Source organism: Cavia porcellus, unplaced genomic scaffold (genome assembly GCF_034190915.1).
Source record: "Cavia porcellus strain 051 isolate PalLab524CR breed Dunkin Hartley unplaced genomic scaffold, mCavPor4.1 scaffold_1, whole genome shotgun sequence".
In the NCBI taxonomy this organism is placed as follows: Eukaryota; Metazoa; Chordata; class Mammalia; order Rodentia; family Caviidae; genus Cavia; species Cavia porcellus.
In genome coordinates, this window is record NW_026947484.1 from 153,507,449 (window position 1) to 153,531,252 (window position 23,804).

General features: G+C 42.9%; 1 protein-coding gene across 2 annotated transcripts in view; it reads right to left on the reverse strand.

Annotated features, from left to right (window-relative positions):
• Miga1 (mitoguardin 1) overlaps window positions 1–23,804 on the reverse strand; it is a 67,869-nt gene that overhangs the window by 19,583 nt on the left and 24,482 nt on the right. For both annotated transcript variants that reach the window (XM_013143062.3, XM_063258015.1), the window contains exons 8-10: window positions 6,342–6,439; window positions 666–781; window positions 327–399 (exon numbers count right to left, since the gene is read on the reverse strand). In XM_013143062.3, the coding sequence (XP_012998516.2) occupies window positions 327–399; window positions 666–781; window positions 6,342–6,439 (287 nt within the window). The remainder of the gene's footprint in view (window positions 1–326; window positions 400–665; window positions 782–6,341; window positions 6,440–23,804) is intronic.

Here is a 23,804-nt window from a genome sequence, read left to right on the forward strand (position 1 = left end):
ATAAGGGTTTTTTTGTACTGGGGATCAAACTCACAACCTTGCGCTATTCTGGCAGACATTTATGCCCACTAAGCTAAATCCCCAGCCCATATAATTAAGATTTTGAAGCAGCCATTTTTTTGTACCATTGCAACATCAGGATACCCTATTCTGACCAAGTGTGTGGCACTGGGGAGCCATGGGAGAGGATGGTGGTAAGCGGGCCAAGCAGGAGGGCAGCCCACACAGGCTCCGCAGCAGCTGCTAGCAGGAGGAGGTAGGGCAAAGCCCTGCCCTGGTCTGGGACGGGCTCCTACAGAGCTGATGGCTGCTAGGGCTACAGATACCTGAAAAGCCTGTCGCACACAGTGCAGCTTGGCCAGGAAGTCGCTGTCTCCGAGGCACTCCAGTGCTTCAGTTCTGCGTGAGGAATGGGAGACAAACGTCAAACGTCACCCAAGATCCAGCCCGCCCTACACCTGGACTCACACAAGGCTTCATCACAGCACCTTAATGTAAAACACTCGTCTGCTCTGTGCTTGCAGAACACATAAAAATGGTCTTTCTTTTTTGCTTGGACCAAAATCATTATTTTTCCCAATTCTCAGGAACACAGTTTAATATACATCACACACACAGCAACGCACTTTGGTGTGTTTCACAAGGAACCAAAGCTGGCACCGTACCTCAGGACTCGAGAGTGAACTTTCCCTTCTTCAACCAAGTGCATGGCTTCTTCGTAAAAGGGGCAGTGGCAGAAAGACTCCAGGCTGCAGGCCTGCGCTTCCCTGTGCTCTGCGAGCTAAGAACGCAGTGAGTTAGCACAGAGACTATGGCAGCGTCTCCCTGTTATCACCAGGCGCGAATTCCACACAACCAGAACATTCCTCATCACCTTCTTTTGGTCTTTTTAGAGTTTTTCACTCTGTAGTTCAGGCTAGCCTTGGACTCACTTTGTAAGGCAGGCTGGTCTCAAACTCACAACCATCCTGCTGGGATTACAGATGTGCACCACCATGCCTGGCTAGCTATTCTATCTTATACACTGCTTTAATTAATCTTTGTAAAACTGTTCTTTGTATAACCTTGTATAGCCAGTTCTTCTGGATGGCACAGCAACCCTAAAGTAGAATCTGTCTCTTTTTGAGACCAGGCCCTACTCTGTGATTCAGCCCTGCCTTGAACTTACGATCCTCTTGCCTCACTTTGGTCCTGAGTGCTGGGATTACAGGTGCGAACCCACACCTGGCTAGAATTCAGTACTCTAACAGCACATTAAAAACACTGTATTTTGTTTAGGAGCCAGCTAGATGAGAAGCCTCTGGAGTAACTTTATTCTTTAATATCAAAGTTATCTGTTTAATGGCACACTATATTTCTGAATAATAGTTTTATGGAGATACATACCATAAAATCTACCCTTTTGAAATACATAGCCCAGCGGTTTTTTGTATAGTCAGAGTTGTACACCCACGCTGCTAATTCCAGAACATTTTCATCACTTCTCCGAGACAGCCCCAGTGGTCACCCCAAGTTCACCCTCTTCCCTGGTTCCTGGAAACCACTGTCTCCTTGCAGGTCCTACGGAGCTCCCTGCAGTGGATGCTTTGCACGCATACAGAGAATCACCACGTGGCCTCAGCGTTCGGCATCTTTCATGCAGCAAACGTTTCCCAGGCTCCTCCGTGACACAGCACATACCTCAGGGCTTCACAGTCATCCACAGCTGAATGAAATCCGTGTCTGGGCAGCGCGTGTGTCCACTGTCCACAACTGAGGGGCCCTGGGCTGGCGTGACTGTGGCTGCGATGCACATCTGTGCACAAGCTCTGCTGCAGACGTGGGTTTCCCACTCTCTGGCGACTACTTAGAATATAAGGGTCAGCTGGCCACTCCGCTCCACGCTTTGAGGAGCTGCCTACGTTCCCACATGACCGGTACTGTGTGAGAATTCAAAATTTTACACATTGCCAGTAACAACTGTTACTGTTCATCTTTTCTTTTCTCTCTTTTGCTGTGTTTTTCAGTGCTAAGGACTGAATCCGGGACACAGATTTACCAGCCCAGTGCTTTCTATTTTCAGGCAGGATCTTGCTATGTGGTTCCAGCTGATGTCAAGTCTGTATTCCTCCTGCCTCAGCCTCCCAAGTGCTAGGATTACAGGTCAGATTTTATACTTTTCTTTCTTAGTACAGGAGTTTGAAACCAGGGCCTTAACGCATGTTAAGCAAACAGTCACACTGAACTACACCCCCAACCCCCATCTTTTTGATTCTAGTTACTTTTTGATTATAGTGGATGTGAACTGGAGATTTTTCATGTTGTTATTGGCTATCTGTATACTTTGTTTAGAGAAATGTCCATTCAAACCCTTTGGCCATTTTTAAATTGAGATATCTGTCCACTGAATTGTAAGAATTTTTATATAGCCTAAATGTAAACTCCCCATTAGAGATACAATTTAAAAATATTTTTTCTCATTCTCCCTTTTCTTTTTTTAAAGGTAGGATCCCACTACTTAGTTCAAGCTCACCTTATACTTGCTAAGAAGGGTAGGCTGGTCTTGATCTTACAATGCTCTGCCTCAGCCTGCTGAGCAGAGGGGATTACAGGTGTGCACCACCATGCTCGGCTAAGTTTTCAGATTTCCAAAGTCTAATTAATTTATTTTTGTATATGCTAACATTCCCTTGCTGTTGCTCGGCATATCAATGTCAGCCACAGGTGAGAAAGGGGACCTCCGAGGTCTTTCCTGGGCACCCACATAGCACACACTGGGAATGTGTCAGAGCTCTCCAAAGCCCCCTGGAACACCCCACTGCCCTGTTTTGCTTCTAAGTATTTTTTTTTAACTTTTATTATTTTGAAGGTAGTAAAATACAACAGAACAAGACAGAACAAAGCCAATTGAGAACTGGCAGTGAAATTGGTACAGAATTCACAGCAGGTTACCGGGATGACAGTAATAGGTACCACAGTATATCTTTACAATAGTTGCTCTTTCAATCAGGTATAGCAAAATAAAATGAAATACAGAACATTACAGAATGTATCAAAACAGAATATTGAATAGAGCAATACCATTAATCAGAATAAAACAAAACAGTGGTAAAAATATTTGCCTTAAAGAGATGGTAGAAGGAAATCTCCCTTATTTGCTATATTGCATATGGTCAGCCTCCCAAGAGATGCTCAGATCTCTGGCTCCCATTTGTTAAGTCGGGGGACGAGAAAGGGAGAAGACGGGAGTGTTTGATTCTCAGCGCACTGGTAGGCTCACTACTGCTTAGGAGGGAGGCAAGTTAACACGGCACCCTAAGTTCCAACATGCGCGAATCTCAGGAGACGCTGGTGATTCTTACCCTGGGGTGGCCACACCTGCCACACCATAGCTGCTTACCAGGGAGGCGTCACTTCTGAGTTTTTGATGAGCCTCGTTTTTGCCCCTCCAGGCCTCACCTAGTCAGGCAGCTTCCCGGTAAATGATCCACACTGACCATTCTCAGGAAAGGTATGTGGGATGGGGCACACAGATAGTGCCCTGCTTAGGTCATCAGAGATGAACCCTAAGGAGCCTATAGGCAGCCACCACACAGGCCCAACAGTGACAGTGTCCTGGAGCCAGTGGCGCTTGAGCCATGCCAGTGCCATCGATCTAGTTCCTCCCAGGGGCACCAGGCTGCACAGTGGAAGGAGACTGGTTTCCAGGACAACTGCAGAGCGAGGCTGGAAGCTGAGCGAGCTCGCTGCACAGGTGAGGATTCTAGCATGTTTCTTCCATAAATGCTCTTTGAAGCTCTGCAAGTTTCTCCTGTTTTCAGAGCTCTGAAAATTCTAATCTAAAGCATTTTTTAAAAAATTTGTACCGGGGATCGAACTCATGACTGCCTACTTGCAAGGCAGGTACTTATGCCGCTGAGCTAAATCCCCAGCCCCCATTCTAAAGCATTTTTGCTAGTATTCTTGTGTTGTGAAGGGAACCTCTGGATTTTCTTTTTAAACTGAGCTGGGGACGGAACCCAGGGCCCTGCCTATACTGGGTAAGTGCTTAACTACTGAGGGTTTGAGTCTGGATGTCCCCCAAATCCTCAGGTAGTCACGGGAGTGGACTTCTAGAATCTGTGATTGATTCATGGTCCAATGCTGGGATTACAGGTGTGAGTACTACACACACCCTGGGGTGACCTACGTACAAAACAAGGGGGTCTTCTCTGTGCTCCTCCCCTTTTAATCTTGTTGCTTTGGCTGTCTTCTGCTGCCATGAACTATTGCCCTCTGCCGTGAGCCACCTGCCTTACAGCCAGCTGATGATGTACCTAAACCTCCACAAACTGTGAGCTAAATAAACTTTTCCTTCTTTCATTTTGGGCACTGGGTATTTTGTCTCGACAATGAGAGAGAAGTAACCAAAACACCCTGCATAGCCAGACGTATCTCTCTGGCTCCAGGTCTAGCTCCTGCACATCCGGCCAGCCATGCTGTGCTCCCTGCTCTGCATTATGAGTTCACGGAAGCCTCAGCTTGGGAAGCAGTGCCTGGAAAAGAAGCAGACTTTTCCAACAGCAGGAAACCTGTCTCAAGTTCCACAGCTAAATGGTAAATTTAACCTCAGGTATCCAATTCCAGTTTATACTGTCAAGCACCCAAGGAGGCATTTCTGTCAGTCTTATCTAAAGAGTACAGAATGAGAGGTCTCAGCACCAGCGCGTGTCAGGGTGATGTGAACACACAGGTGAGGCCACAGGGTCAAAGCACATTTCCCCTCACATTTTAAGGAAATAAGTTATGTCCAATGCAGTCTTTTGAAGTCTAAAAAAGAAATCTACCAGTTTAAAAAAAAAAACTCAGCATAGAAAATCTTTATTAAATAGTTTTAAAGTTTCTACTATCATCAAAACAAGTAGGTTCCACATATCCTTACTAACAGGGAAAAATCTGACAAAGGCAAGTGAGACCCCAATTAAGCTCCTTATATAAAACAACTTCTGCCAGATGTGGTTGTGCATGCCTGTAATCCTCACACTCAGGAGGCTGAAGCAGGAGGATCACCATGAGTTCAAGGCCAGTCTGGGCTACAAGGTGAGACACTGTCTCAAAAACTAATAAATAAAATAACTTCCACTAAGAAGTGAACAATCCAGCAATGAAGAGAGTCTAGGCTCAAATCTTGATTTAAATCTGCTTACTTGCTGGTCTAGCTGAAGTTATTATTTGAAAAAGCCATCTCAGGTAGGCTTGTAGCTGTGGAAACGTATCACACTGAAGATCTATACTTCTGAGCAGGGGCATAAACTCTTAAGAGACAGTGGTAACCCAAGTTTATTTTAATCATTAATCTTATCATTTTTTTAAAGCAAAATTACTAAAGTGTTGGTTTAAACTCTCATTTTAGAATACATTCTATAGGAAGAATTTTTCAATCACATTCTGAGGTATGTTTTAAAAGGTTTCAAAAAAGATTAACGACCAGAGCAGTGATGGTACTCTGGATGTACGAGTCAGTAATATGGTCTATGCCAGGTATGGTGGCACATGCCTGTAGTCCCAGCACTTGGGAGGCTGAGACAGGAGGATTGCTGCAGGTGCAAGGTCAGCCTGCACTACATAGTGAGACCCTATCTCAAAAAACCCCAAAACTAAACTGGTGTGGTGGTTTATTCCTATAATCCCAGCACTCAGGAAGCTGAGACAGGAGGCTCTCCATAAGAAACAGCTCTCTAGTAGAAGTGATCACCACTATTCGCACATTAGCATATTTATGCTTAGTTTTTTTCTTCTGTCCACACCTTACATACCACATCTTACACTTTTTTACAATTACAAGCATATGCTCTATCTAAATTTTTTTTTATATCGACATGTGTTCCCATGTCATTAAAAATTATTAAAAACACATTTATGTCTCTGTAATATTTCAAAGTACAGATGTCTGTACTCTGGCATGAGACCATTTTCAGTTTTTTATTATTAAACTCCCATGATGAACAGCATTACATATAACTTTTGAATCAGATCCCTTCTGGGGAACACAGATCTAGAAGGTCGATCTGTGAACTAAAAAGCTGAGCGAGGATGTCTTCCCATCACCGGAACTATCTCCCAGACAGCACCCCCTTCTCGCTCATCTGTGGCCCAAGCTGTGGCACGGCCCCTCCAGGGGTGGGGTTCGCAGATCCCCCTCCTTACAGAGGCCACAGACTGTGCAAGTGCACATCCCAGGACACTCATCTGGGGACCCCGGTGTCTACCATGCACACTGCTAAACCCATGGCAGCAGGGCTAAGCTACAGCAGGATGGCAAAGCTGTGCTCTACCGCTTAAAATGGAAGAGAACTTCTCCCAGACAGACAGGGCCTTCCTACCTCTGCCGAAGCAAAGGAGTCCGTTGACGCGACGCTCAAGGTATCTCGGAGGCCGAGGTCATCCCCACTTCCCTTCACTGTGACGTCTGTATCTTTATCTTCAAAGTGAAAAGGGTAGAAGGTTCAGAAAGGGACTTTCCTTTATCTCTGCCATATTCCACTTGTACAGTTTGGGTCCCGCCTGCTCCCAGTCTTTATTTATTTAGCGTGCAGAGATCTAAAGGGAAAGAGGGACGAAGTGGGCACAACACCCTGAGGAGCGCTACTGCCTTGGAGCCCGGGCAGCTCGGGTGGGGAAAGACCTGAAAGGCCCTCCTCACTTTTAACAGGAAAACAAGAGGAAACTTAAGTCTAGACTGAAAGAGCCTGGATGGATCACAATTCCAGGTGGATTAGCTACCAGGCAGAGCAAAATTAGCATATGCCAAAATTAATTCACACATTCTCCAAGGTTTAAGGCCACTTTAAAAATCAAACACCCACAGTCAGGCTGTTATCCCAGCACTCTGGGGCCCCTAGGCAAGCAGACTGCAGGTTCCTGCCCAGCCTGGACAATTTAGGAACTTAGTGACACCCTGTCTCTAAAGATAAAAAGGGCAGGGAAGTAGCACAGTGTCAGCCTTCAGTGCCACCAAGGCAGAAAGTGAGACACAACGCTGACACCTGAACAGGATCTGACCTAGGTCTTGCATATTTACTGGCTTGAGGGCCACCTGTACCTGCTCCAGGGACTGTACAGGGCGGAAAAGCAGAAAGAGTTGGAAATGATTCACCTAGCCACGGACAGGCTACCCACCAGCAAAGCTCAGCATTTGAATGTAGGCACGAAAATCTTCACATACTATTATCAGGACTCTAACTGATGACAGTAAATTTTCAGATACACTGACGATTATATTACAGCAAATATTTGATGTATTTCAAAATTCATCACAAGTACAAGAAGTGCAGAATGCAATATATGCAGCCTTTTCTTTTTTGGATTCCCCATCTGAAATTTTCAGATACTTTACCTTCTTTAAATAAAACTTGAAATTGCCTTGGCTTTCATTTATCAAAATTTCTATTCCACCACTCTTCCATAAATAAAATTCATTACTTTTACCAGAAATCTCTTCAAGTTCTCTGTCAATCCCTAAGTATCAGAAAATATCACATCTGTGACTTTGATAGGGAAGTATATCTTTTATTTTAAATTCAAAAGTTATGCAACTGATTATATTCCAACTTCTAAGGCAAGCAGAGAGAAAATAAGCTGCAATTGGCACAAAATTTATTCCCACTAAGTAACAAAACTGATGTGCCACAATTTTTCCTATTTTATTTTTGGTGAGACAAGAGACTACGCTTTATATATTCTATTTTATTTTATTTATTTTTTGAGACAGGGTCTCCCTACATAGTCCAGGCTGTCTTTGAACTTACTATGTAGCCTAGGCTGGTCTGGAACTCACGGTAATCCTCCTGCCTCAGCCTCCCAAGTGTCGGGATTATAGGCATGTAGCAACTATTTACCTCCTAAGTTTAAATTATAATTGATTTCTATGAAGTTTTATTTGCTTGGCTGGTTTTCTGAAACAGTCCCCCTATGCAGTTTTAGCTGGTACCACGTAGCCTAGGCTGGCCCCGAACTCATGGCAACCCTCCTGCCTCAGCCTCCTAAGTGCTGGGATTACACGCTTGGGTGACCACACTGGCTCAATCCTTCCAAACTATGGTACCTAGCTTTTCAGTTTAAAGTCCTACTACATAGTAAGACATGGTAGCACATGCCTGCAGTCACAGGAATGTAGGAGGCAGAGTCTGAAGGACCACTTGAGCCCAGGAGTTTCAGCCGGCCTGGACAACACCATGAAACCCTCACCTGGAAGAGAAATCCTCCTACCACTAGGTGACTACTCATGAGACAAAACGGTTGTATTCAGGTTAAATGATTCTATTTCAACAAATACTGCAGAAATTTAGTTTTCCATTAAACTAGAGACTAGAACAATCTGACTATTTTACCCTTATAAACAGGTATAAAACTGGTATCTTTGGATACTCAGTTATGAACAAAAATTCTTATGATTCTCTTTTCTATATATCTACAAGTTTTAACATATACCACAAAATAAATAAAAATATACAACGTACTGAGATCATTTTAAAAATTTAATCAGTATGTATAACTGTCAAAGCCTTTTAATTTCCTAATTATTTTCCATTCTTTATATTACCTGTACAGAAAAGATACCACGGTAAATTTTCATTTGCTAAAGCACAATGTGCAAAGTGTAAAGTGGGACTAAATTTACACGTCAATTAACTCTTGGTTCCACTGGCCTCTTGCTATTTTCGGCATGGAACACGGTCATTTATCTTGTGTCACTCTACCCTTCAGACATTATCCTCAAGATGCTAGAAGTCTGTTCCACTTCAATCAACAGTAACTAGTCATTCAATGTCATCCAGACCAGTTACAATGGTTGTATTTTATTTTTAAAACACACACACACACACACACACACACACACACACACACACTCTCTTTCTCTTACAAAGAAAAATGGCTCAATTCCAAAGGAACTAGAAAGACCTACTCATTAAATCCAACTTCATAAATCACAAACCATACCTCTTATTTCAGTAACTGTTATGATTCCTGGAATGGCAGCTTAGTAATTATGAAGAGAAATAAAACATCTGTTTTTCACATAAGCCAATAAAAAGTATTTTTAAAAATCTTGGGCAATATCCTAAACTAACTGCTTTCTGTGCATCCAATTAAAATTTAAAATACTCTTTCCAAAAAGTATCAATCTTGGTTCCAATATTAAAAGACAGGAACAATGCAAATTTGAAAATCAAGGGCTTCATTTTAGTATTTTCAGAAACTGCATACTAAATATCTTAGTGGAAAAAAATACTAAAACTGAACTGAGATATTATTATGCACCTACTAGAATGGTTAAAGTTGGAAAAAAATGGCTTATTATTCTTTTCAAAGATGTACAGAGATAGAAACTCTCGCCACTGTGGAAACATCAATTGGTAGAACCATGCTGGAAAGTTTGGCTTCATCTACAAAAGTTCAAGACTATGTTCCCCAAGGCCTAGCAACTGCACGTTGGATATGTTTTACAGAAATGCATGCTTAAGGTCCAAGGCTATAGCTCAGTGGCATAGCACCTACCTGGCAAGCACAAAGTCCTAAGGTCAATTCCCAGTACCAAAAAAAAAAAAAAGTGCTAATGTATAAGAATGTCCCAAACAGTACTGTTCATAGTAGCCCCAAACTGAAAAAAATTAAAAAACAAGATCCATCTACCGGAGAACATACAAACTAAGTGCAATGAACAATGGTACAGCTAGAATGAATCACAGCCACATGGAAGCAATGGGAATCTCACACTACAGTGAAGAACCAGACATGTAACATCACTGAAACAAAGTGCAAACACGGGCAAACAAAACTACAGCGATGTGAGTTATGTGCTTTGTTGGTAAAATTCTGAAGGAAAGCTGGAAGATAACTGTGTGGGAATTAAACAAGTTAACACAGGTAAAGATTCAATGTGAGCAATTCACATTATTGAGAGATAAATGTACCATTTAATAAACTGTATGTTTAAATAACTATTGTCTGAATATATAATAAAGAAAACATATTGTTCTGCTGCCCTGAAGCAACTTGGCTGGGGACTTTTCTTCTCATAATTCCCATTGTTACAATATTGTATTACTGTAATACTGAACACATTACAAACAAATTTTGGTTCATGCACACTAAGATTTGTTACTGTGATTATAAACAGAGTACCCCTGGACAAGAACATCCTTTAAGGGCCTGGCACTTCTTTCTCCTGGGTCATTTTGCCTGTAATGTGTCTCAGATTTGTTTTCGGAATTCTGTCACATTGCCTAGATTTCCACTACTCCAACCTAAATTAATTAAACTGAGGATACCATTTGCCAAACCTGAAGTATACAGTATATGCCCTTTAGCGAATAATAGTTAAGCTTTAGATGATTACTAGAAGAAAGCTTTCCACAAACTGGAGGACTATTTAAAATGCACCATAAATTATATAGTTACTACATGGGCTCTCAAGTGAAATAGTGTTTGGGCCACAGGCGACTTTTAAAATAAGTAAATCTGAAATTTTTAAAATTATGTTTTGACCTGTTGCAATCACCCAGAACTTTTAAAACATTCATGCATAGACATAAACAATGTTCTTCTTTGGAAGAACTCTGAAACTGTAATGTTTACTTTTAACTAAATTGTCATATATTTTAGGCCAAAAATCTGACTGGATTCAAGCCTTTTTCCCTCTTTCACAACCTCATAATTCACATATTAAGTTTTTTTTTTTTTTTTTTCCAAAGAAGGATTTGCTTTAAAAGCTTAAAAAAGAAAAGAGAGAAAAAGAAAAACCAGACAATACTGAAGTACTGGCACATGGAACTGCAGGCCGGGGTCAGTTTCCCCAGACCTACCCGAGTGGGTTTTCTGCTCACTTCTGCGTCGAGAGGCACATTCTATTTCCTGTCACTGGGAAGGGCTGGGCTATTTTAACCCTAGCAGACTCTACAGGAGATTCCACAGATGCCACCGCTCTTTCAAAGCCCAGGCTGTCCCCTGCAGACCTCGCGTCACCAACAAGAAGGGAACACAGCCAGATGTCTCTGTCGCCTGGCTTCTATCTTCAAGGCTCTCTCTCAGCGATTTTTAGCATATGGAACACAATTTGGAACCATGTTCTTTCTAAAGTTTTATTAAAAGTGGACATTCTTCCCGGCCAACAATTTTCCCACGCAAACGCTGCAGTGAGTAATCAGGAGTCTACCAACTACTGTTTGTGTGACAATCTGCCTACCTGCATGGTGAACAATTTTTTTTCTGATTTTCAAAACACCAGCAGAGTTTGAAAGAGCAAGGCTGAATACAAAAATGAAAAGCTGTTTCGGGAACAGAAGGAATAAGTTGTGATGTATCTTCTTGATTTTCCTCCGTGTGCCTCGGTGCAGGCGGGGGAGCGATCCTGCCGCCTCCTTAACCACAATGCCCACACAGAAGCAGCCTGCAGGGGGACACTGCAGCAAGGGGCGCACCCCTCAGGCAGCTGTCGCGCTTTCCCTCTGTCATTTATATCAACTCTGTCATTTACTATGATTGGCCAACGCGACAACTGTGACTCCTAACTGGGAAGTGCAGCTGCCAATGCACACCGAGTAACAGAGAGAAAGGGCCTCACATTTTAGGTGAAGAACAGATTGTTTACATGTTTTTAAAGGAGAAGACAGAAGGGACTGGAAGAAGCTATAATTAAGACTTTAGGGCTGGGGATTTAGCTCAGCGGCATAAGCGCCTGCCTTGCAAGCAGGCAGTCGTGAGTTTGATCCTCGGTACCGGTAACAAAAAAACAAAACAAAACAAAACAAAAAAAATTACAAAAAAAAAGACTTTAACAGGACCACCAGGGACAATCAGTCACACTGTACAGGACCCAAAGTCCCCTGGCCCAGGAGACAAATGGGCACAAATCCAGTTCAAATATGAGGTCTGCCTCTTCCCCTAGAGGAAGGTGAGGATTTTCTTATCAAAGCGCCTTTCCTGGGAGCCTATGTATACCTTTTTCTAGATCTCACAAAGGCCTTGTGTGGGTCGGGGAAGTCCTGGAAAGAAGGAAGGGTAGAAGGGTAGAAGGGCAGCGGGAGGGAGGAGGGAGTGAGATGGAGATTAAAGCGGAGAGATAAGACTTGCACACAAACACGCAGTCAAGCACCATGACTGCCCTTTGTTTTTGAGACCAGGGATTTTTCACTGTACTCTTGTCTATTTTGACCTGCATAAAGAACTTCAGTTAGGCTTCATCTGGGAGGTAAAATACATCCTTTGAAATCAAGATTATGAGCCTTGCCACATGGGAGGAAATTACTAGGCCAAATTTCTCCTATGTTGTGCAACTTGTACTCTGTATATTTAGAGATCTGAGTATACAGCTTAAGCTTATAATTGATATCACTCTCTAAAAATAAGCCCTCAGGGAGTTTATCTTCCCACCACGGTGATTCTGCAGGGAAAGAAAAGGACAAGGTCATGGCTCATCAACTCTGGGCTGCTGTCCCATGCAAGATGACAGGTCCAGGTATTCCCCTCAAGGCCAAGCTCATTCAGTATTTCTAAAGGTTCCATCTGGCTGCACACCAAAAGAGAAAGGCAACATCTCTCAGGCAGTCAGGAGGTCCCAAGTCACGGCTTTTGTTATTCCCTGCCAGAGAATCTGTACTCAGTACTCGGCTGGAGAAAGCTCTCATTTTTGCCTAGAGAATAGCTCACTCACTCAAACACTACCATGCAAAAATGAGCACGAAGCTGGAAGCCTAGCCAGCCTCCCACATCTCTCGGCTCACCCCACGCTCTTACATCCTCACCTCTCTACACTCATCTCCAGCTGCTCTCCTCATACATGACATCCCCGCAACGTATCCAATCACTTCCTGTCCCCCAGGCTGCCCCAGCTGTCCCTGCCCCTGTTATTCCCTCTGCCTGCAATGTCCCCCTCTGTCTTCAAGTGTCACTCTTGTGACATCTTTCCTTCTTCATCAATTCCACAGAACTCCATAGCATGCTGTTATGTAGCTGCTCGACAGCGGCAGGTAACTTTCAATGCCCACTAAGTACTGGACTCCAGTTGTTTAAATGCCGAGGTGAGACTTTCATTTTTTCCCTCCAATGCCTTATACTGTGTTTGACATATACCAAGAAATTGTTTCCTAAATAAATATCATAGCCTAAGAATCTAGGAGTTCATTTTGTTTAAACAGAAAAATTATGAAAGAGGCCTCATATCTGAAATATGCAAGGCAATGCTCTTAAAGCTATAAAAATTCCTGGTTTGTTTTTAAGGTCTAAATTTGTTCCTACACATCAGTATGAAAGAATCTCAAAGTTCTTTGCTGCAGCCAAAAGAACAACATTCATCAAACCTATGTCTTCAGAGCTGCCTAACACTCCTAATGCAAACCCATATTACTCTCTACAGAAAATGTATGCGTACAAAATACTCGAGTTGATTAATTTTTGAAAAAAAATATAAACTAATAAACTTGAACTTCATTCACACAAAATGCATCAACTAAGTAATGTTCCCAAGAAACTGTGAACAAGCTCCATCTGTTGTTAATCAGGTTTTATTTTTAAACTGGCATTAAACTCAGTAATTTGGCTCGACCCAAACAGCCTTACCTAAGTGAGTAAAAACCAACCCTGGGGCTGGGAAAGCAGCCCAGCAGTGGGCATTTGTCTTGCATGTACGGGGCCCAAGATTCACTCCCCACAGTCACAAAGGAAAAAAAAAGAAACATCTTAATTCCTCAGGGTCCCATCATTAGTGAAATCCACCACCACAGCATGCAATGATGCACACCCTACATAACAGATACATAAAGGTCCTCTCCACACACAAGTCAGGAGCGAAACTCGCCCAAAGTGTAAGTTACCCCCTGGCACTGGGTTTTGGTCCCCATACTGCCAATCTCACGTCAGCTACTGTGACCAATTACAGTCTAATTTCTACCAAATTAATTCTGATAACATGAATTTCTGTTTACAGTAAGATGGATGTGCATTCTTTTACTGTGACAGTATGTACGAAAATTCTGTATGTATATATAGAGAATAGACACATATTTTGAATCAAAATAACAAATATTTCTGAATCTACTACCTGTTTACAGCCGTTTTTCAAAACTTAGAAAATTATCATGCAGAAAAACACTACATTTCTTTTTATCTGATGTTGCTATCTGGGTTCCAAATGAACTTCACAGATCTTAGATAATCTCTGCAAAACATAGCAGCAGATAACCACAGAATTAACTCATGAGTCCTAACCAGATCTGCTCACTTTCAAGTTCTTATCGTAGGCACTTAAACAGGCCAACTTCCAGTAGTGAGGCATAGGCAGAGAAGGGGCAGAAAAGGATCTCCTGTTTCATAGAGTAGCTTAAGCTTTTATAAATCAGCTGGATATTGAGAAATATATTAACCTGTACGGCTTTCAGATTACTTTCATATGAATAAGTTTTTATTTTATTTTATTTTTTTTTGAGACAGGGGTCTCACTATGTACTGCACAACAGTTTACTATGCAGCCCAGCCTGCCTTAAACTCACAGGGACCCTACTGCTTCAGTCTCCCAAGGACTGGGATTACAGGCATGTGCCACCATGCCTGCAAGGGTAAGTCTTTTTTTTAGTTTTTATTTTTCTTCTTTTTTTTCTCCTTCCCCCTGTGAGTAGGTGGAATCATACCCTATTTAAAGGACTCACATCTGGTTTGTTTTGCTTTGGTTTTTGTCTTTTTGAGACAGGGTCTCACTATAAAGTTCAAGTGGTCTTGAGCGCACTTTGTAGCCCGGCCTGTCTCAGACTTGCAACCATCCTCCCGCCTCAGCCTCATGAGTGCTATGATTACAGGCATGGGCCACCACGCCCAGCTTCAAGAACAAATCTTAACTGGCAAATCAGACCATAAGAAACTGGAAGAAAAGACTTCAGCTTTGTTTCATCGCAGGTTGATTTTTTTTTCTTGCCTCAGCAGTTGTCTTTCCGTGTACATGTGTGTTCCAGAGGCTTCACGCTGGGTACATCCCAACCCTTCTTTTTATCTTTGATTCTGAGGCAGTCTTGCTGAGGCACTGAGTCACCCAACCTGGGCTCAAAGCTGTGACCGGCCTGCCTCAGCCTGCAGAGTGCTGGGATGACAGGTGTGCAGCAATAGCCCAGCTTCATGTGCCTCCCTGTCATGAAAACTCCTTTCCCTCAGCGGGAAGCTAGAGCCACAGGAACAGTCTTTAACTCTGCTGAGCCAACTAACTTACGGCCTCCTTTTCACAGACTGTAATATCTATGCCAAGCAGCCAGCTGTGGTGCCTCATGGCCTTCAATCTCAGCTCTCAGGAGGCCGAGGCAGGAGGATCACCTGAAGTTCAGGGCCAGCCTGAACTACACAGTGAGACCCTGTCTCAAAAAACAAAAAACCAAAAAAGAAAAGAAACGGAAAGAGAAAAAAGAATCTACTCAGAACAATAAGATGGGGAAGAAACAAAGGAAAAATAAATGTGCCATCACATCAGTCACAGGTAATATAAAATTTATATAAAAATCCTTAAAGACCCCATGACAAATTACTGGTAGAACTAGTAAGATTTCATAAGGTTAATTTTCAAATGTAAAAACAATATCATTTTAGATACTAGCAGCAAAAATGTAAATTTTAAGGAAATAATACATTAAATGACAATGAAATAATAGGGGAGTTAGGAAAACAGACAGAGGAAACCCTCACTAAAGATTAGAAATAATCAGGAAATACATAAAGAACCATGTTTTGTTCCTAACTAGAAAGCCTATTATGAAAATATAAATTCTTCCACAGCTGGGCGTGGTGGCACACTCCTGTAATCTCAGCATTTGGGAGGCTGAGGCAGGAGGATCGTTGCAAGTTCAAGACCAGCCTGAACTACAAAGTGAGTCCATGGCCAGACTGAAACACAGAGCGAGACTCTGTCTCAAAAAGCCAAAAATTAAAAAAAAAAAATTGTTCCATAGATGCCCTATGAATGTAACATAATAATCTAACCCCAAGACAGGACTTCATGCTACAGAACAAGCTTAAACTTCGCATGGAAAAGCAAAGGCTAAGAATAGTCCAGGCAGTCTTTAAAAAAGAACACAGCAAATGGAATTACTCTGACAGGTGCTACGATTTATTATAAAGCTACAAGAATGAAAGCCTTGTGAAACCAATGCAGGAGTGGGCAAACAATACAACAGTAGAATATTATTTAGTAAGCCCAGAACCAGGTGGAATGGTGCAACACCTGTAATCTCAACACTTGGCAGGCTGAGGCAGGAGGATCCCCATCAGGTCAAAGCCAACCTGGGCTACAAAGTAAGTTCAAGACCACCCTGGATTATACATGTGTCAATTTTTTTTTTTTTTCTGGTGGTATTGGGACCAAACTCACAATCTCACACTTACCAGGCAGGCACTGTGCCACTGAGCTATATCTCAGCCCCCAGCCTGAACTACAAAGCAAAACACCCTCTCAAAAAAAGAAAAAAAAAAGCACAGAGACATGTACATTAGGAGATGAAACATACAACAAACAGGCATTTCAAATTAATGAGAAAAAATCAGTGAGTATGCTGGGGCAACTGGCTATCCAAATGTTGAGAACATCTTTAAACTCTTTAAATATTTTTTAAATTATCTTTACATTGTCTAAAAAATATACACAAAGTATGAATCACAAAGGAAAGCTTGATAAATGTTCCACACTTCAGTTACAAATCTTGTCAGAGGGCTAGGGATATAGCTCAGCAGCACGGCACCTGCCTGGCAAGCACAAGGTCCTGAGTTGGATTCTAGGCAGTATTCAGGAGGCTGAGGCAGGAGGATTGCTGCAAGTTCAAAGCCAGTCTGGACTACATAGTGAGTTCAGGACCAGCCTGAACTACACAGTGAAACCCTGCCTCAAGAACTAAAACCAAAAATAAAGAATAAAAATCTAGTTACAATCAGACACACCTTAAACCAAATGTAGATATAAGTAACACAATGCTGATGGGAGTCTAATTAAGACAAATACTCTGTTGACTGTAATTTTCATCAGCATTTGTCATTCTAATTTACCCATTATCCAAAGAAAAAGTATCTCAAATCTCAATAGACACATATAAGTGTATATAGAAATGAAACTAATTTCATAAAACAAATACATGCATACCATATCTAAGCGTGTGTGTATACTTGTACATAGGTGCCACATGTGGATGTGTATTTACTTACATAGATATTATATAGCAGGAGTATTTATTTTAATGTTGGCTGCAACCCTCTGAAATGATCTCAGGAGCACTAAAGGGCCATAACTACAACTTAAAAACTGTCCTGTTGGGGCTGGGGATTTAGCTCAGCGGCATATGCACATGCCTTGCAAGCAGGCAGTCGTGAGTTCAATCCCCCATACCGATAAAAAAGAAAAAGACAAAAAAAAAAAAAAAAAAAAAGACTGTCCTGTCTCTTCTCGGCCTTTGACTCACATTAAATGTAAAAACGTTTCCTAAAGAAACACTTGTAAATGTACACAAGGAAACAAATGAAAGAATGTTCATTGGAACACACACACTCACACACACACGTTTATCACAGCAAAAGAAAGAAACAAAATTAGATCTCTTCACCCGAGCTGGGTGTGGTAGCACACCCTTACCAGCCCAGCTACACAGTGAGGTCAAGCCAAGCTCCGCTGCATAATGAGACCATGTCTCAAAGCAAAACAAAAACCTGTATCTGTAATAATACCGTTCTTAGGGGCTGGGGATTTAGCTCAGCGGCATAAGCGCCTGCCTTGCAAGCAGGCAGTCAGGAGTTCAATCCCTGGTACCGATAAAAATGAAAAAATGAAAAAAAAAATACCGTTCTTTTAAAAATCTGAAGCATACATGGCAAAATATTAGGAATGATAAAACTTTCAAAAATACTCTGCATACTTTCCTTTCTGTTTGTAAGCAGGAAAAGGTGTGGGAGCTCTTTAGACGAGGTCTAAGTGGCCCAAGTAATGCTCAAACTCTTGGTCCCCTGAAGACTGCCTTGGTGCCTCTCCTTGAATGCAGAAGAATTGCTGCAACATTAGTTAAATTGAGTCTTATTTCCATACATACTGATATGTACAGAGCTGGCTATGATACATCTTTCTCTCTTCAACTGGCTCTAAGCAATGCAAACAAGGCCAGCTGAAGTACTGATATGTAATCTTTGTCATTCTGACAGTCTCCTGTCTCCTCACACAGTGCTCTTTGTAAAGATATGAGCACAGCAGGATGGCAGAGCCAGTCAGCTCCAGGAATGTCAACTGGGTATAAGCTCAAGATAAAGAGGTTATGAGTCCTCAGTGCATGAATGTTTGCATACCAGGAACTGAAGCAACAGCCTTTAAAAACAATTCAGTTGCTACCTTAACTGAATTATGCAGATTGATCCTCCTGCATGTCATTTTCCCTGCATTTTGCAGAGATGCTTTTCTCCCTATCTGGCTAGTCAGTTCAAGCTACTCGCATAGTTTTCCACTGTCACTTATCCTCGAGCTACCCCCTTCTTCACAAGATAATAAATTCTGGGACAGGCCTTGGATCAGGGCCTCTGTCCGCATGTCCTCACTTGGATCTGTCTTAGGAACCCTTGGCCGCCCTTAACTTGGAACATGTCTTGGTGTCTTTACTCTCGCCATGGGTTGCACTGGCGGTGGTAGATTGGAATTAACTTGCTGGAATTCCAATAATATCTCAATAGGACTACAAATATAACTTTGTAGACTGTGAGGAAGATTGGAAAAGGGGTTACAATACTTGGATTACAATATTCATAACTAGGGATTATAATAGTGGGGATGACAGGCCATCAAGCCAGGAAAGCACAGGAACTTATGGGAAAAACAAAACCAACGACTGCCAGGAAACCCTAAAGAGGAAAAGAGGGTAGTAAAGCACCACTAGTTTTGCTGCCTTTCTACAGAGAAATAAACTTACTAGCAGCAGTACCAAAGAGTAATTTGGTGACTGTCAGTAATTCGACTCATTAAATGAAAATAGACATGAACCATATATTATGCTTTACCTATACCCTTTTAAAGAAGTTTTGACTAAATTTCTACTTCACTAAAAAGAATGTTCTGTTTAATAATAAACTAAAATTATGACACAAATGTACTTAAACTTATTGCAGAAAATCTTAGTGTCACCATCTTACCTCTACCCACCCATGTACCTAATCCTTCAACATTACTTAAAAGCCCTTGTAAGCAGAAACACCATGAGAACCAGCTGCTCAACTAAGAAACACATCTGTTTCACACTGTCGACTCCCAAACTACTATTTCAATAGATCTGGACTGAAGCCTAGGAATCCAGGTTGTCTACAGCTACCAGAGTGATTCTGGTATTTCTGGTGAGACCCACAGACCTATTAATACCTATACTGCGTGGAAGCAGTATTATCAGGCAGTGAAAACTCAGAAAAGCTGTGCCTTCTAGACATAAGACAGGAGATGACTTATCAGCTGCGAGAGGGAACACCGAGATGGGCGCAGAGCAGTGAGAGCAGTGACCCCAGGGGAGCGCTGCCTTCAATCTTCGTGCTACACATCTCTGGGAGAACCACCAAGGGGTTTTTGTTGAGCTGGCTTCGATCTGACATCACAGCGGGGCAGAAAAGACAGTAGCCATGATCCTGGTGGCTGCTGTGAGCCTTCTCAGCAGCCACCCTCCCTCTGGGGGCGCACTGCTTTTTCTGCCCTCACTAGTCCACACTCGCCCTGCTCAGCCCCCCTTTTCAGAGCATCTTTTCTCCCTGAATGCTTTTGCACTTCTTCTTTTGCCCTAGTAAATTTTCCCTTTTATTGACCGTTCCACCCAATTCTTTGAGTGGCATGGCGAGAGCCTGGAAAGAATTGCTGGTCATCACAATACTGGGTCATGGTGTGACAGAGTGTGTCTGTACAGAGACAGCTCCAATGTACCACGCGAGTAACCAGTACTACTGAGGAAAGGCTGAGTGGCCCCACCTTGCTCACCTAGGCCTTTCCACCCCCTAAAGCTCCCACAACTGACATTCTAAGTTGCTCCCTCCACAGAGAAGCAGGGCCCAATTAATGCTGAGAACCGGAGCGACACTACGGAGGCAGAGGACAGTGCTCACTGGTGGTCGTGGGTGTGGACCAGTGCTGCTCCTCTCCATCCCTCTAGACAGAGGCCTGGGCCTGCAGAGCCACACTCCTGCGCCGAGTCTCCCATGCTGGGTTTTGCAGCAGGGCACTGCCAGGGACTGCGAGGCAGGCGGGGCTCCCTACACAGCCAGCTGGCTGCACAGCAGCTAGGAATTTGCTCTGCATTCCCAGCTCTTCTCCAGAGAACTTCTCTGAAGGGAAGAAGTCATAGGAAGCCTTACTGCATTATTCAAGCCGGCTATTTTGAAAAAAGGGCCCAAAAGTTAATACTACTTTATCATTTTAAAGATCAAAATAGATGGCTTTTTGTGTTCTCAATTAATTCAGAGCTGAGAGGCAGAAGAGTCTCTATACGGCACTCCGAAGGCCAAGAGCAGTCATGAAGGAACAGAGAGAGGCTAGAGACCTTTTCTGACTTGAAATGCAAATGCATGAAGCAGCAGCTCCGGTGAAAGTGTGTCCTCTAAGCATCATAAGAAAGCACAAGTTCCGAGCACGCTGTACCTCACAAAAGACCAGCATTCACAGAATCAAAGAGGAAAACTTACTAGACACGCAGAGCTGATTACAAAGTAAAATCTTAAGGAAAAAAGTTCAGCTCAGGAAGGGACTTTATTCCATTTGGCTAGAGTGTAGGTGAAACAGAAAAAATAAATAAAAAATAGAAAGTTGGGACTCCTCAGTAGGAATGGCAAATTGAGAATTATATGTGAAAAAAGCACCTCCGGGACAAGGTAGGTACAGGCCTGCAGGAGGCCGGTCAGGAGGAGGGCGGTCAGGAGGAAGCCGATCAGGAGGAGGCCTGGGTGTAGCGCACATCAACACCTGAGCTTAGCCCAGGGAGGCGGAATCTACAGAGGTCAGTGAAGGACAGGATGCCTGGCCAGAGGGAACAGAGCCACTACTGTAGCAGTTTGTTTTCTTCCATGCATGGCATGGAAGATCAGGGATCAAAGCAAGTCAACAATCTTACCTACATCTAGAATAATCACTTTGGCAAACCCTCCAGAAGTTTTCTAGTTTTCAACACAGAGGGAAAATAGATTTAAAAGCAATGTTTACTTTCCCAAATAAATAAGTTTAAACAAGGTCAGAATATCTTGTTTCAGTCAATGCAAACATATTTTACTATGATGTGAGAAAAGTCAAATGAATGTCCAGGATGAAAATGAAATCTGTGTGGAGTCCATGACTAAACAGTATCATTGCAAAGCAAGTTAAGGACAGGTTACCTTCATCGAGATTAAACCACGTGAGTTTTAAATCATTTTCTAGAACAAAATTTCTCTAATGAAGACATGAAGTCTATGCTAAGTACGATACAAGTTATCTCATTTGAATCTAGTGACCATGCCCTAGAGATGAAGACAGTGACTCTGAGGAAGGCTCTGATCTCAGCCAGTGATGGGCAGGGGCGGGATCAGAAGCCAGGTTTGCTCATTTGGCTGTAAATCGGATGACACTAACTACTACATTTTATTACCTAGAACAGAGATCATAGGAGAAGGGTTTGGCTGCACCTTCAAAAATCACACTAAAAGAAGATTTACAACTTAATACCTCCTATTTAACAACACTCTGAAACACAGAAACTACAAATAAGCCTGCTGCCTCTGGGTGCTACTGGCTAGAACACTGCCACAGTAGTGGAAATTTACACTCAGGTCCCGTCCAGCCTGTGAGCACCCTTCCTGCTCACTAGCATTGAGTCGAGGTAGCAGGTGTGTACGAAGCAAGCCAGGAAAAGCATTGACCTGCACTTGGCTATCTCTCAGTGCTTCAGCAGCAGCAGTCCCAGGGACCTCAAGCCCAAAGGAAATGTGCTGCCCTCTAGTGATCCAACTTCTCACACCTAACAGGGAGTATTCTCAGCAGCCAGCAAACTAAACTCATTACTGGAAAACTAATTCAAGCCTTCATTCGTTTGTGAGTGACTACAATAAAAGGAATGAAACGAATAACTAGTGCTTACGCCAGGAGTAAAGATTTGGTGCACAAGAGCTTAGAAATATATCTAACAGCCATTCATTAATTCAGAGTAGTTAAGGAAATGCCAGCAAAGAATAGGATGACAAAATGAATTACGAAATATGGGATGTTTACATTTTGTGGAGGGAATTCATTCCTTAAAACCTAGCTCATTTTAAATTTTTTTGTTTTTAAAAGATAGGTTCTCACTTTGCAGAAGCCCAAACTTGAATTCACTGGGTAGTCCAGGCTGGTCTTGAATTTGCAGTGACCCTCCTACCTCAACATCCTGAGTACTGGGATTATAGACATGTGCCACTATGCCTGGCTTTTTCAAGCATTTGTGGTTTTTTGTTTTTGTTTTTTGATTGAGACAGGGTCTCACTATGCAGTTCAAGCTGGCCTTGAGTTCACTTTGTAGCCCAGGCTGGTCTTGAACTTGCAACAATCCTCGATCTCCGGAATGCTGGGATTACATGAGTGCATCACCATGCCTGGCTGAGCCATATTTTTAATGTACAATCAATTATTTGGGAGTCTATCAAGTTCTTAAAAGAAATTTCATCAAATAAGACAAAGCATTTTCAAAGTAACAAAGTATTCACTGAGAAATCAACACTTGGGGGGGCGGAGCTAAGATGGTGGATAGCTACAGAGGCTCCCTGAGAGAGTCAACTTAGAACTCAACATAATACAACACCAAGAGCCCCAACAAAGGGAGAGGAATTCTCTCATCCCAAGAAGAAACTAAGGTGAGAAAAACCAATCAGCTGGGGATTTAGCTCAGCAGCATAAGTGCCTGCCTTGCAAGTGTGTGGTCGTGAGTTCGATCCCTAGTACCGATAAAAAAAGAAAAAGAAAAAAAAAGAGAGAAAAACCAATCAAACATACACTCCTGGCTGGATATGCCACTGTGCAGCCCTGAGTGCCTCCAGGACACCAGCGAGACAGGCCATCCCTGCGTACCATCGACTCCAGCCATCTCCTCTGACTCTGTCGCCAGGGGCCCACCAGAGGCTAGGGGAGTGAAGTGACTGGGAGCCCACGGCTACTCCCGCCCCCATCACCACTGCCCCGAGCCCGCAGTGCTGGCACTGAGCAGGCCCCTGCCACTGGAGGGCCCCCCCACAAGGTCCCCAGGCGGGTGAATGTGTCTTTGCTGCTGCCAGGCCCACACAACTGGAGCCCCACAGAGCCACAGTGGTGAACAGAGCCCAGAGAAGCTGCTTCTGAAAACACCTCTTCAGACAATAATCAAAAATACAGAACCAGAACTTTCCGGTTTCCCGCCATGATCGACCAGCTTTGGGGAATTAGGCCTGCCTGCCTGCACCCTGAACTCTGGACTGGGCGGCCTAGGTGAGTGTCCCCGCACCATCCCAAGCCCCTGGGAGGGAGTTTAAGATACCTCAGATAACAGCAAATTGGGGAGGGCAGCAAAACCCAGTCAGAATGCTTCAAAAAGACCGTAAGCAATACAGAGAGGGCCAGAGACCCCCTGAACACACCTGTTTGAAAGAAACCAGAAACATGATAAGAGATAGAAATAAAAAAAAGCCTCCAGCTGCTGACCCTGGAAAAATAAGCCCAGGGACAATAAATACAAAAGAGAAACAGTGCAGTAATCATGCAATATTAGAAACAGCTTCAGTGGACATAAAGAAATACCTTCATGACCTCATAGATGAATTTAAAACTGTACTTCTGATCCAAGTGA